The following is a 13,479-nucleotide window of genomic DNA, read 5'->3' as shown; positions in this document are numbered from 1 at the left end:
AGTGTTATGTGCCTCTAGAGTGAGTGGTGTAACGTTACTCGAGCGATATCACTTGGGTAATCTTCCCAGACATTCCACCATTCCTATTCACCTATAGGCACAGAAGTAATTAAAAACTGTTTTCACATGCCATGTAATACCCCATACTAAATGTAAACACATTTTGGTATCTGTAAGTGCCCATGTCGAGACATTTTTCCTTTCGCCTCTGTGTTACATTGTTTATTCGTCTTGTAGATTTTCTTGCTGCCATTTAACTTCTCCCAGTTTTGAAAAGGAGTAGCTCACGCAAAAAATGAAGCCTTTGTTTTTGTCGCATTCCTAAACCAATAATTTGATGTCCTGGTCATCAGTCTGTAGTCTCCTACAGACACTCTTTAAGTAGACTGCGCTGGTCATCAAATTATTAGATTAGGAATAAGACAAAAACACAAAAGATCCATAAATTCAAGGCTTCATGGGGTGTGGAATTGAAAGACAAATAATCTACGCACTGTGATATTCTGCTGCATCTTTTTCTTTTCCGTCTGTAGATGAGTGGCCCGTTCCTCCTCTTCCTCCACACGGGCCTCCAGGTCATGGAGGATCTCCTCAAGTTCCTGTTTCTTGGCAGCCAGACGGGCTCTCATCTCCTCGGCCTCGGCGCACAGCTCCGTCTCGGCCTGCAGCTGCTCCTGCAGAGCCATCTTCTCTGCGCCCAGCTGCCAGAGGGAACACGAGGGGTTAAAACTGACGACCGTACAAACTCTCAAACTGCCTCCCCTTGTACTTCAAATCTGTGGCAAACTTCCTCGCAGTGTGTCATGTGTAAATGATACTGGACACTGGCGTCATGTATCCTACCTGCTGCTGTTTGGTCTCCATCTCCTGGAGCTGCTGCTCAGCATACAAGTGCCTCTCCTTAACCTTCACCAGCTCATCATCCTTTGCCTGCATCTCCTCCTCCTGTCTGCTGACCTGGAGGAGCGGCTTCACCTACAGGAAAAAGGGAGGAGAGAGGTTAACGTGAGGCTCTTGCAACACAGATCTCCAACCGGAATCCAACAGCAACATTTAGATTATGTAGTAGACTCGACACACTATCTGCTTTTGTAGGCACTTTGTTTTATAGAGAGACAGGAATCTGAGGTCAGAGAGGGGGAAGGTTTTAATTGAGTTTGTGTACCTTGGTGAAGAGTCTCCACCATTGCCAGTTCCTGAGTTTGAGATAGGCAGCACAATTCCTCTGGATAACCTTCATAGCAGTGAGCTGCTGCTGTCTCTTGGCAAAGGCCCTATAAAAGTAACATAAAAAACAGTTAAGCCAGGACTTCCCTCAGTAGATTTTACCATAGGGGTTCTGTTTTATGGGTCAAATAAGGTCTGTGGTTAACATAAGCCTAAGAGTTTTTGCTCTACAACATAAATCATTCATCAGTTCACCCGTTAATTAATTGCCTTTGTCCATACACAATACAGTATAAATGAAGCATGAAGATAATGAAGTCTCCTTACTTGCGGGCCACGTAGCCTCTGCACCAGGCCTGGAAGCTGATAATCACATCAGTAATCTTCATGTCTCTCTCCTCTTCCAGGTGGGCCAACACTCCCGCCCTGAAGAACACCTTGCTCTGACCAATCCGGTACAAGTTGGGATCCAGCTCCAGGCTTTTTATCTGATGGGAGAGCAAGAAGCACACCCATCAACAAGTCTAATCAATGGCCACTCAAGAATGTTTGTTTTAGACTGAGATGTTGCAGATGGGTTGTTATGCTTGTAATATATAATATTGTTTGTAATAAGATATATATATATAACTTATGCATATACTATGTGTACTGTGTGTATGTCATTTTGTATTTAAGCACATCTATTTTAATGCATTACTGGTATTTGTGTTTACATTTAATGTCTGAGTCTTCAAATTCAAGTTTACGATAAGCCTTTTGGCTTTTTAACATCTTCTGTACAATATTAATCTGCATGTAATTTTATCTTGTTTTTAACCTTTTTATGTGCGAATAAATAAAACCTAAATGTTGTGGATCTTTACCATGAGCACACAGGCCTGTTTTCCATCCATGAAGCCCTTGGGGATGGAGTTGGGAGTGAGGATCTCGTACCTACAGGTGAGAAAGTGGTTTAGGTTAGGTAACCCACACAAAACAACAAAATGACCATTAATGACAAAATGTGCACATATTAAATACCTCTGTCTGAACTCTTGGAAGACGATGCGATTGGGGAAACCTTGTCTACAGATACGGATGCCCTCTAGAACACCATTGCACCTCAGCTGGTCCAGAACCAGGTGGGGGTCCAGCTTACCTGCCTGCGAGACGGAGGGAGGTAGTCATTGTTGACAGTCAAGTTAAACGTTTTAACCACTTTAAAACCTGGAATCCCATTTCGGGCATAGGGCATCAAACATTTGTAATAGCAAAACATTTGCAATTTTGTCACCGGAAATAGCAAATACAAGCTCCCAACGAGAAGCATTGTGAACACGCAATCACGCATACAAATATACATATATGATTTACAGTAGAATGATCATAAATCATATACGTTATACAGTGTCCATGTTTTTTTTATATTGTGTATGCAAACCAATATGTGGCTGATGTGTTGTGTGGTGCCCGTTGCTGGCTGGTACCTTCTTCTCGTGGTTGGGGATAATGCAGCGGACAAAGTTTGGGTTGGTGTTTCTTAGGGTGGCCATGAGTTTGGACAGCTGCTCCTTGTACAGCTGGCCCACGGTACGGAACATGCCCTTTCGGGTCTTGAAGGCTCCAGGCAACTCCGACATGCCGGCCACCTTATCCAGGCCCACGATACGATCCACTGAAGGGAAAAAACGAACCAGAACACAAGATTATGTATTAGAACACATTTTTATTGTCATCATGTGAATACTATATATGTATTACAGCAGGCAAAACTAAAAATGCATCATGTTCTAAAAGGAGGCTTCCCACTTCCTCCTTGTGAGGCAAAAACAGGAGGACGTTAATGTCGTTGGAAGACCAAAACCAGTGAAACACCACAAACCAAAAATGAACATCGAGTGAATGCAGAGGAGGGGAAGAAAAGATGGAGTGGAGAGAGTGAGGGGTCACAAAATGCTCGTGAAGTGTGTAGGAAGGGCAAATGAGGGTCACACCAAAAACAAAATCAGTGCAGTGAGTGGTGTGTGTGTGTGTGTGTGTGTGTGTGTGTGTGTGTGTGTGTGTGTGTGTGTGTGTGTGTAAACTATGGTCGCATTCACACCTGTAGTTCGATAGACTCGGTGCGATTGGGGGGTGAAGTTGCATCATTCTTGCTGCGTTTGACGCAATGTGTTCAATTCATAAACTACACAGTGAAATCTATGGTGTTAATTATGGGATAATTATTATCCTAATAGTTAGGAGGTAAAGTAAAGTGAGTGAGGGTAATGTGGATGCAGGGGGTGAGTCGGGGACTGGACATTTGTGAGTGTGTGTGTGTGTGTGTGTGTGCGCGCAATAGCTACAAGCCTACAACTTGCCAACTTGTTTTGTAAAGTAGCAGCTAGCCTACATACAGAAATAAACCTGGGAGGCTAATTGGAGTAGCCCATCTACACAAACAAACTCCAGATCAGCGGAGCAGTCCGAATTCTCGGTCCAGTTCGGTACTGCGAGTGCAAACTCATTACTTGAGATATACGACACCCGATTTTTGCCGATCTAGAATGAGTTTGTTTAATCCGCACCAGAATTCGAATGAGCCTTCACACCTGCCAAACGAAACGTACTTTCCGACAATACGCAGCAGGATTCATTTAATCCAAGTAAAACATGCTGGTGTGAATGCGACGTAAGACTGAATACTTTGTCGCACAGGTCGTATTTGTTGAGTAATGCAACTAAGTATAAACTAGTTTAAGTTTGTCAAGCTACGAGAGTTTTGAGCTCTTTACATTTTAACTGTGTGGTGTGTCAATGGTAACAAAAAAAAAAGAAGAAAAAAGCACTTTGCCGGCAATTGTGTTCATGTTTAGTTCTCTTTTGTGATGACAACCAAACCCATGCAGTATATACCCATTGCTGCAGTACCCATGATCAACACCAGGGGTCCCAAACCACACTATTACACAAAAAAAAGGGGAGAGAGGGAGAGGTAACATCAAAGAGCAACAAATGGTTGTTGGGTAATAAACCAGCAAAACTAGTCTTCACCACACAAACAGCTGGAGGGAAAAAGGACAGTTAAGGACACAAACATCTTCTCACAATGACAAATTCAGTTTCAGAGACACACCTGAAGGTCGGATAAGGTCATACAAACTGGGAGAAGGCTGCCCGATGGACTGTTTGCAATGGTTTAATGATGGAAATAAAATACATAAGTACGTAAACGGGAAAGGTTGTTACAAGAAGAAATCTAATGAGAAAAGAAAACTTAGGTCACCTGAGTGAATAGGAAAACGACGATAAAATAGGCTCCGCCTCCGTCAACTCTGTACCTCTGAGATAGCCTGGTTAATAAACCAGACTAATATCGCACGGACCGCGGGATATTAGTCTGGGGAGGGTCAGCTTGGATTTCATTTCCAGGGGGGCGGGTTGAAACATTTTCTCTTTGACACAATTGGTCAGAGCTACTGTCAGTCAAAGGTCTCAAGCATTGAAAGTCACAGTAACAAAGCCCGCCCATATTGCATACCGTGTCCCGATTGGCAGCCCCATTTCTCTGGTGTAGGAAATGGGCGTACAATTGAGCCTCTCCAGACCGTAATCCGCCGGCAGGCAATTCTTTTTTTGCCAACGGCTGATTCGGTCTGGTTTATTAACCAGGCTACCTCTGAGACCCAGTAAGACAAGACAAAATGGGGCCATACAGAGGAACAGATTATATAAAACAAACAAAATGGGAGGTCAATGGGTAAAAGAAAAGGTCCAGACGCCGGACAATGAATATGAGATAAAGATAAAAGAAGTGGATATGAAAAGTGAAACAGAACAAACAATACAACCAGATTTATGCTTAGTTGTGGGCCGGTGTCACACACCAAAGAAGCTAAAACATCTGCAACCTCACAAAGTATTGCTCTGCCATGCGTTGTGAAGTTGTAGATCTGCTATTTTTTTGGTGTGCGACACCGCACACCACCGGCGTCATCTACCGGGGGTGCAGAAGCGCAGCTGCACCCACTGGCATTCTGTTTTAATAGCAGAATATGCACCCACTGTCGTGACTGTCCTGAATGAAATGTCACGTAGTCACATACCTTGTGCAGCGTCGGGCGCGGGCCAGATAGGTGTTGGGTCGCTGCCCATGGGCATTCAAATGCTAATAAGGTGGCTTTTGTTCTGCTGCCAGGTAGAGAGTATGTCGCATACATACATTACAGTACAGGATGCATTTCCATTTGACTACGAATCTACGATGATGAACACCGACTCTACAAGTAGCTGCCGAGGCTGACAGCACTATCTTCAGCGCCAACACAACGGCTCTTTTAAGAGCAGCTAATAGCCAGCCGCCGAGCAAAAGCCGCAAAATATGCCCGAAAATATCAACCCTACTGGAAAGAGACATTTACCTGGATCACGTACATTAAATGGTACGTCAATAAGCGACCGCCAGAAAGCGACTGCTAGCTGTTTATCATTGATCATGCTGAAATGTTGAAACAAAATACTGAAACAATTTAATGTGTTCGTTGTGAACTGAAACACTGTGTTCATTAGCAAATTGTAAATAAAGTAGGGGAGAGCCGCCAACGATGTAACACTTTGCACGTTTCATTTTTTTACTCAGAGATCCGTTTATCTACACATGTAATATTTTCAGGCAACGGACCTACACATGTCAGCTACCATAAACCACTTCAAGTTATTTTTTTTATAAAACAGGTCGGGAGTTATTAAACCGAACGTGGACGCTGTTCCAGTGTTACAATTGCTGCGCATGTCGGATTAATTGGCATGCATGATAAATGTAACAACGCTAAAAAACATCATTAAACATATCGTTTTCAGCTTAAAGCAATTATATTTCATTGAAGCAACTCCTTGGCATTGTTTTCATACCATAGACGTGATAAGAAAATGTATCAAAAATAAGGGAAATATTAAATAGTATCGGGTGTACCAGTTTGGGCTTTTTTTATTATTATTTTTTTGGCACCCACCGCCGTTATAGGAACGTGACGCGGCTGCCGCACACAACCAAGCATAAATCCCTTCTTTGACACGCGCACAAATCCCAGACCAACAATGAACAAATATATTCCAACGATACAGAGGCAATAAATCCACAGTCAGCACAAGGAATTAGCGTTTGGCTGAACTCACCATCCTTCCACAGCTCAGAGACAAACTTGTCAGTGGACTGGTTGAGCAAGGTGGCCACGTTGTCGTTCAGAGGGTCCATGTTCTTCATCAGCCATTCGTCAGCCTTATAGTCCACCTGAGGGCCGAGTAGAGACAAACCACAGGGTTTTCTTCTAGCCAAATATAGAGGGATGACATCTCTTTGACTTATGAAGACACTTTAGTAATAAAGGGGGGGGGGGGGTTATATGCCATTTTTGCTAAATTTACATCTGCGCAACATTTAATTCACAATGTTCCGTTACTTGTTTTTTAGGTTATTGGAGAAAGTAAAAGATGAGCGTTACATTTTTCTTCATTTGCTGCTTTCTTTCATTTTCTATAGTACCCCCCTTCACATTCAGTAGATCCTGTGATCTTTTTGGCCAGATGTAATTTCCTGGGGTCTAGTAGGACTATAGTAAATAAAAAAATTAATTCCTATAAAATTGTGTAAAGAAAATACATGTTCGAATGCCCCCAACCTGTCAAAAATAGCTAAAATCGCTAAAACGAAAGAAAGCAGCAAATGAAAACACTCATCTTTTACTTTCTCTAATAACCTAAAATATGAACCTTGGTTGAAAAAACAAAACTAAAATTGTCCTTCAACTATGTTCAAAACAATAGTTATACATTTTATGTAAGAGGCTGCAGTCAATAAACACAGCTGGCTGGTGTTATTATCTTTCTAGCCTACTCAGTGTCTGTGAAGGGTTATCCAGCTGTTCTTATAGAAATTAAGAAACTATACTAATGTATACTAATGATTATGCAAAATAATTGTGATTAACTCAAATAACTGCGATCAGGCAATTATGTAATAATTGTGAAAGGCCTAGATCCAGACAGTTTGCTTTACCTTGCCAGCGTAGTGCATGACGCAGAAGTCGGCCTCGTCCTTCAGTTTCTTGGGCTTGTGGAACTTCGAATGAGATCCCTGCTCTTGCAGAACCTTCTCCACAAAGCTCTTATCAGTGGCTTTGGGGAACCAGCACTCTTCATCGAGCAGAGCCAGAATACCAGGTGGACTGGCCTGTAGTGAGGAAAGGAGGACTATAACTAAGTATGTATGTATTGATGAAGTGTGGATGGGTGAGGCTTATAAATACTTTTTGAGCGCAGGTGGGTCATGGCCGTTATAATTCTTTGCCGTGTTTTAATGTGAAGCGTGTGTGTGCGATGCAAAACTAAGAATTATTGTGCATTTTGTTAGGTGCATATTAGAAAGAACTCTCCAAAACGGCAATAATTATTACACTTACACTTGCAGTGCTTAAACCATTTAAAGCATGTTTGTAGCAGTTTGTCTTTTTCTAGGCTGTAAGAGCGTTCTTTAGTGATGCACAATGAAGACTCACAGGTTTCTCTATGAGGTCAATGCATGGCTGCAGGTCGAGGCCAAAGTCGATGAAGCTCCACTCGATGCCTTCTCTCTGGTACTCCTCTTGCTCCAGGATGAACATGGTGTGGTTGAACAGCTGCTGTAGCTTCTCGTTGGTGTAGTTGATGCACAACTGCTCAAAGGAGTTCAGCTGCAGAGGGGAGGGAGAATGAGGCAAGCATGCTTTTTCTTTTTTTTAATATATATATATATATGAGAGAGAAAATACTAACCATTTTTTACGAATATAATTTACAACTGTGAATGTTTGCCTTTGTTCCATATTCTAAAATGAAAAGGTTGTGTTTCCCCCCCCTTCTTTTTATTGCTGAATATTTAAGCGTTTGTCTGGGTTCAGATGATGTGCGTTATCATTTTCTACTGTATTTTTTTTACAGACATGGTCTAAATTACAGTAATCATAGAATAGTCATCAGATTATAAAATAAATATTTGTATCCGCACCAATTAATTTACAAATGCTATATGCATAGTTGCTCAAGTCTCTGGTTTTACCTCAAAGATCTCGAACCCGGCGATGTCTAGGATGCCGATGAACGAGGCTCCTTGTCTCTTGGTCTTGTCCAGGGCTTTATTGATCCTCATGACCAGCCAGCGGAACATCCTCTCATAGGTGGCTTTGGCCAGCGCTTCCACTGCAAACTCAGCCTGCTCCTGGGTCTGGGCCTTCTGCACGTAGTCCCTGCCCACCTTGATCCTGGGCATCAGGATGGCACGGGTGAAGTCCGTCACGTTCATACCCAGCAGGTGGCACACCTTCTGGGCCGCTGTGGCACCGATGACAGAGGGAGGGAGAGAACAGAGGAGGAAATTAGAAGTAAGTGGATATGCAGGGTTGGAATATATAGAGGGAGATGAGGCGATGGAGCCTCTCCTGAAAAGTAGATCTTCAGTATCACCCAATTATTTCATATTACAACCATAATCTAGTGCCGACTTTGATCCAATATTGTAATTATTTGAGAGTGTAAAAAATATATATAAAATTGAATAAAGTAAAAACTTTGCAAAACAATGGCAATGTATTTAGATTTACATTGACTGCTACATTCACATTTGAAATGGTACTGGTTGGTTGTAGAGTAGAGTTGTAAAGTGGAAGTTACTGATGTTTCATACATAGTAGTCTTGGTAATATAATTAAAACTGTCAGCTTTGAAAAGTGTGTGCAGACTTCATCACCAGGCAGGAGATGGAGATTGTTAAGTGCCATGTGCAGCAGGTGGCGTTCATAGCGATGTGCAGTACGTGCGTGTATGAGGGGTTTCACTTAGTTCTTTGATACATTACATAAAGTAATGCAGCCCTGACACAAAATGTGTTTTACTTTTGTAAAATCAACTAAATCGATTCGCTTCATACCAGTGTTATCAGGCATGGAGGCCTGGTCTGTGTGACGCTCCTTCTTGAAGGTCATGTTGCCCAGCTGCAGCACAGCGGACACTACCTTCAGCATGCCTGCATGGGACAAGACAAACGCCGTGTTAACACCACGTGGGAATACTCATACCTTCTCGCTCAACACATTTTGCAGGACAAAACTGATCTGTGTTATTGTTTGCATCCTTTGCCTTGTGTGTCTTGCATATTCTAAAATTCAAAAATAAAGAAAATAGCGGATGAGTGTTCACCTGAAGATAAGCATCACAGACACTTGTTCTGCACACCTATAAGTTATTAAATCATAATTTTATTCCATTTTGCTCCCGACTCACCAATCTGTTCATCTTCTGGGATGCTCATGATCCTAAAGGCCTCTATGGTCTCTTGAAACAGGTCCTTGTCCTGCTGCCCAGGGATGGTTATGTTTCCGTTGACCAGGAAGCGGTAGTTGTTGTAGTTCTCCAGGCACAGCTCAGCTGAAGGAGGGAAAAAGGACAGAGATAGAGTGGGGAGAGGGGGGTTGGAAAGACAAAAGTACATTAAAAATCTACAACATGCAGACTCCTTCATTGTAACTATGGAATATCAAAATGTGATTTGACGTGTTGTTGCTCACAGCGCATTTTGTCGCCGGCCCCAGTCAGCATGTAGTAGAAGATGTGGAAGGTCCTCTCATCTTTGGCCTGGCGGATGGCACGGGATTTCTCCAGCAGGTCTGTTGGTCAGCCTGTCAAGGACCAATTTTGTTTAACACTGGACAGCGTGACGTCTAGACTATTGCTTGAAGTTATGAGGATTTCAGGTTCCTGCAATAAACTCCAATGCTGGAGTCTAAAAATACTTTGAATATATGGACCTAATAGCAACATCTGACTGAAAACAGAAAACTCGATTTTGTAAAGGATACAGGTTTCGATGTTGGCACCAACGATGTATCCATTCACATCAAAGTTGATCCGGATGAATTTTCCCTAGAGGCAAAAAGAAAGAAACCTCAGCGACCTTTGCCGAAATTAGCCACATAATATTCCAGCGAGGGGATCGATTTGTGAGGTTGTCCCAAACACAATAGTATCTTCAAATCTTACGAATCGGGAGGAGTTGTCATTTTTCACTGTCTTGCCGTTTCCAAAGGCCTCTAGGATGGGGTTGGCTTGCAGCAGCTGCTTCTCTAGCTCACCCTGATGGACAGGAAGAGAATAGCCCAGCAAAAATGGTAAGATTAGACCCAGTAAGACCACTTCTTTCCATGAAGTCTTGTCATTTTAAGAAAGAAGAAAATACCCTTTTAAACAAGAGTGAAACCCACTCTGTTCGGTTAAAGGATGTTTCTTTTAAACAATTCTCTCTACTAAGGGGTCAAATCTAGCCGGACCCTGCTGTGACTCACATGGGTGTTGTGCTTCGTTAGAACGTTTAACCGTCATCTGGTTTTCATTGAAGGCAGCATTACTCTATTCTACTGTGAGAAAATAACCAGTTGAGACACTGATTTGCATGTTCTTTACACAAAGTGATATCTGTTTACATACTAGTATATAGTAATGGCATACATGTGATACTTAAATAAAGATAAAGGAGAAACAGCAAGCAGTGGACAATATCATAAACATAAGCAGGGATACCGTGTAGTCTCACCTAGCCAGGCGATCAGAGATGTCTGCCTACTGATGGTGGTGTCTGGTGAGAGGTGACAGCGAAATTCAACGTACGCATTAGCTAGAACAGCTATGAAAACTAATATCACCATCCAAATATGACCATTAGACCACCCTAATGCATTTGCAGCGTTTTGTTTTAATCTACAATCTTTCCTCTACACTGAATTTAGATGTCACAATTTGGTAGCAGCATATCTTCGATCATCTGGCCATGCAAGACTAGTAGGGATACAGTGTACACACATACAAGTATGACCACACACACAATGCAAGCCTTGACCCACACATAGCGCCTTGTTAGTGCCCAACCCTGCAAAACACCCAGTTAAACACGTTACACCTATGTGACCCTCATCAGTAACCCTTCACCCACAGCAGAATATCCCAGAGACCACGCATGGACCACATTGCACAAATCTCAACTTCAGCATAAGTTATCACTCTACTGCCGATGACGTCAAGTCATCTTTCCACCACAATTAATTTAGTTCAGTCAGCCAAGTGCACATACATGGACATATAAAAGACATATGGCCAAATCCATATCAGCCACCCTTTTCGTTAATAATCTAATAAAGTTCTCTATATATATATATCCTCACCCCATAAAATCTGAATCATAAACATTCCATCCTTTATTAGTCCTGGAAAGGTTCGTGGAGCACGGCTTATAACCTTTTTCAGTAATGTGCAGCACCACCTTCACATGTACACTACATACTGTAGCAAACACACATCCACACCTTGGAGGGGCCAAGTACAACCAGAACTGTCTACAGCTCCAGGACAGAGAAAAGATGCGGCCATGTTAAACATCGTTCACGCGAAAGGGCTTTTCAACCACTGGATAGAGATCACTTAAATCCCTCCAATAAAAATAGGGAGACGTGCTAGCAAGCGTTCCATCCACAGCTGCCGCTCTGCTGATTTATGGACACAGCCCATATGTTGAGCCTGGGGAATGAAAATAAGATAAATCATTGCTATCACCTTCTTTGTCAAGACCAGAGAGGGGAAAATGTTACTCTGAGAAGCCAATGGACTTCTTGGCTTTGTTGCAGGTCCCTTGAGGCACATTGCGCAAGCGTTTGTCCCATGTGTCCCCTCAAATAGTGTTTGAGCTTAATGATAAGTGATCCAGGGCCAATGTTCCTTCTGAGACTTGCAACCCATCATAGGGGAGGTATTTTTCATGACACTTCCATACACAGGGCAATGTACTGTGACACAAAGAGCATCTCAATGTGTCTGGCCTCAGATCTTGAAAAACAGTGAAGCATACTTTTAGGGTTGAGTCAGTGAGACTTGAGGAAGAAGTTTGCAAATAGCCACATATTCAAGCACACTTCTGGGACCACAGGAGCACACACGGCAACAATAACTGAAAAAGTCAGCCAGATACGGTACAGACTCCCCCCCCCAAATGTATCTTCTACCTGCTGGGTTGCAGATTAATTACCCCAATCAATCTGTTAAATTCCTGCTCCCACCCATCTGGCTGAAATTTTCACGAAGGAGTTAACACACACACACACACACACACACACACACACACACACACACACACACAAATTTCATCCGACTTCCCATTGGCAATTAAGTGACCCTTGACCCTCAGTACCCAGTGACCCACTGCAGCTCCAGCAGCACAGGGGAAGAGGAGAGAGCAGCGAGGGAGAGAAGAGACACATTGGTGTGGCGTGCCAAAAATAGCCGTTCTACAAGCTCGTAACAAGTTGCGAAGCTACCGAGCAACCAAGCATAAATCAGGCTTTTAGGGAGTGGAGCGGGTGGAGTAGAGAAGATGAACAAGTAGAAGAGGTGGATCCGGGGGGTGGTGGTGATGGTGGTGGGCGATGATTATATAAGCGAGGGGAGCATTTACATAAGGAAGAATGGAGGAGAGATGAGAGATAGTGGGGTAACTCACATGTGTGAAGATCGAGCTGTTCTGTTAATGGAAGAGAGAAATACAACCTCAACAAAATGAACGCATTGGATGCTGATGTGGTATCATTAAAGCTCCAATGACGTCTCTCTGATAGAAGCAGTTTTCATGGGACCAACTTGGAGACTCTTCCATAAAACTTCTGAATGCACGTTTGTCAAGCACAAAAAAGCACTCAAGAATCTCTGCCAATATCCACAAAACATGTCAAAAGGCATCTAAAAACAAAAGGCACTTGAGAATCTCTGACAATAACTAATACAGAAAACATGTCAATTTTACATTTAAGAGCCTTTTGAGTGATTTCTCGTCACAAAGATTTACATAATATTTTACATGTCCTTGCAACAGAACGACAGGACTCAGGAAGAAATTGTCTAAGTCGATCTTTACCGGCACTGCAAGTGTTCAAGGAGGAGTCTGAAGTAACGGTCAAACACAAAAACCAGATTTACCAAAATATTTCAGCTCAGCCTTGAAACCTATGTTTCTGTGCCTTCAGATCAACAAAACAAAAAAAATATGATTTATACTGCATGCTAGCATTGCACACGATTGTGATCTTGTAGATCAGCCATTTTCGTTCTGCAACACTGGCACGCAACAAAGTAGAAATTAGGCCTTTACAGCTACGGTGACACAGTGAGTCAGAATATAACAATGTATGTGATGATGGATTGACAATGATGTAATGATTGTGCCTGGGTCACACTGGTAAATTCTCACACACAATACAGTCGCAGTACAAAGTGGTTGATGGA

General features: G+C 42.6%; 1 protein-coding gene across 2 annotated transcripts in view; it reads right to left on the bottom strand.

Annotated features, from left to right (window-relative positions):
- The window catches only part of LOC310869368 (myosin-9-like), a 52,484-nt gene that overhangs the window by 18,357 nt on the left and 20,648 nt on the right, over positions 1 to 13,479 (bottom strand). The window contains exons 6-22 of one of the 2 annotated variants that reach the window (XM_083780071.1): positions 12,701 to 12,721; positions 10,198 to 10,290; positions 10,017 to 10,080; positions 9,726 to 9,824; positions 9,442 to 9,585; positions 9,089 to 9,184; positions 8,222 to 8,493; positions 7,683 to 7,856; positions 7,184 to 7,357; positions 6,304 to 6,418; positions 2,637 to 2,824; positions 2,191 to 2,312; positions 2,034 to 2,103; positions 1,495 to 1,655; positions 1,166 to 1,274; positions 844 to 975; positions 495 to 701 (exon numbers count right to left, since the gene is read on the bottom strand). In XM_083780071.1, the coding sequence (XP_083636197.1) occupies positions 495 to 701; positions 844 to 975; positions 1,166 to 1,274; positions 1,495 to 1,655; positions 2,034 to 2,103; positions 2,191 to 2,312; positions 2,637 to 2,824; positions 6,304 to 6,418; positions 7,184 to 7,357; positions 7,683 to 7,856; positions 8,222 to 8,493; positions 9,089 to 9,184; positions 9,442 to 9,585; positions 9,726 to 9,824; positions 10,017 to 10,080; positions 10,198 to 10,290; positions 12,701 to 12,721 (2,241 nt within the window). The remainder of the gene's footprint in view (positions 1 to 494; positions 702 to 843; positions 976 to 1,165; positions 1,275 to 1,494; positions 1,656 to 2,033; positions 2,104 to 2,190; positions 2,313 to 2,636; positions 2,825 to 6,303; positions 6,419 to 7,183; positions 7,358 to 7,682; positions 7,857 to 8,221; positions 8,494 to 9,088; positions 9,185 to 9,441; positions 9,586 to 9,725; positions 9,825 to 10,016; positions 10,081 to 10,197; positions 10,291 to 12,700; positions 12,722 to 13,479) is intronic. The other variant, XM_083780072.1, reaches the window with a different exon arrangement.

The sequence above is a fragment of the Protomyctophum parallelum genome (genome assembly GCF_964188405.1).
Source record: "Protomyctophum parallelum genome assembly, chromosome: 13".
In the NCBI taxonomy this organism is placed as follows: Eukaryota; Metazoa; Chordata; class Actinopteri; order Myctophiformes; family Myctophidae; genus Protomyctophum; species Protomyctophum parallelum.
Note: the sequence above shows the minus strand (reverse complement) of the source record. Positions and strands in the feature narration are given on the sequence as shown.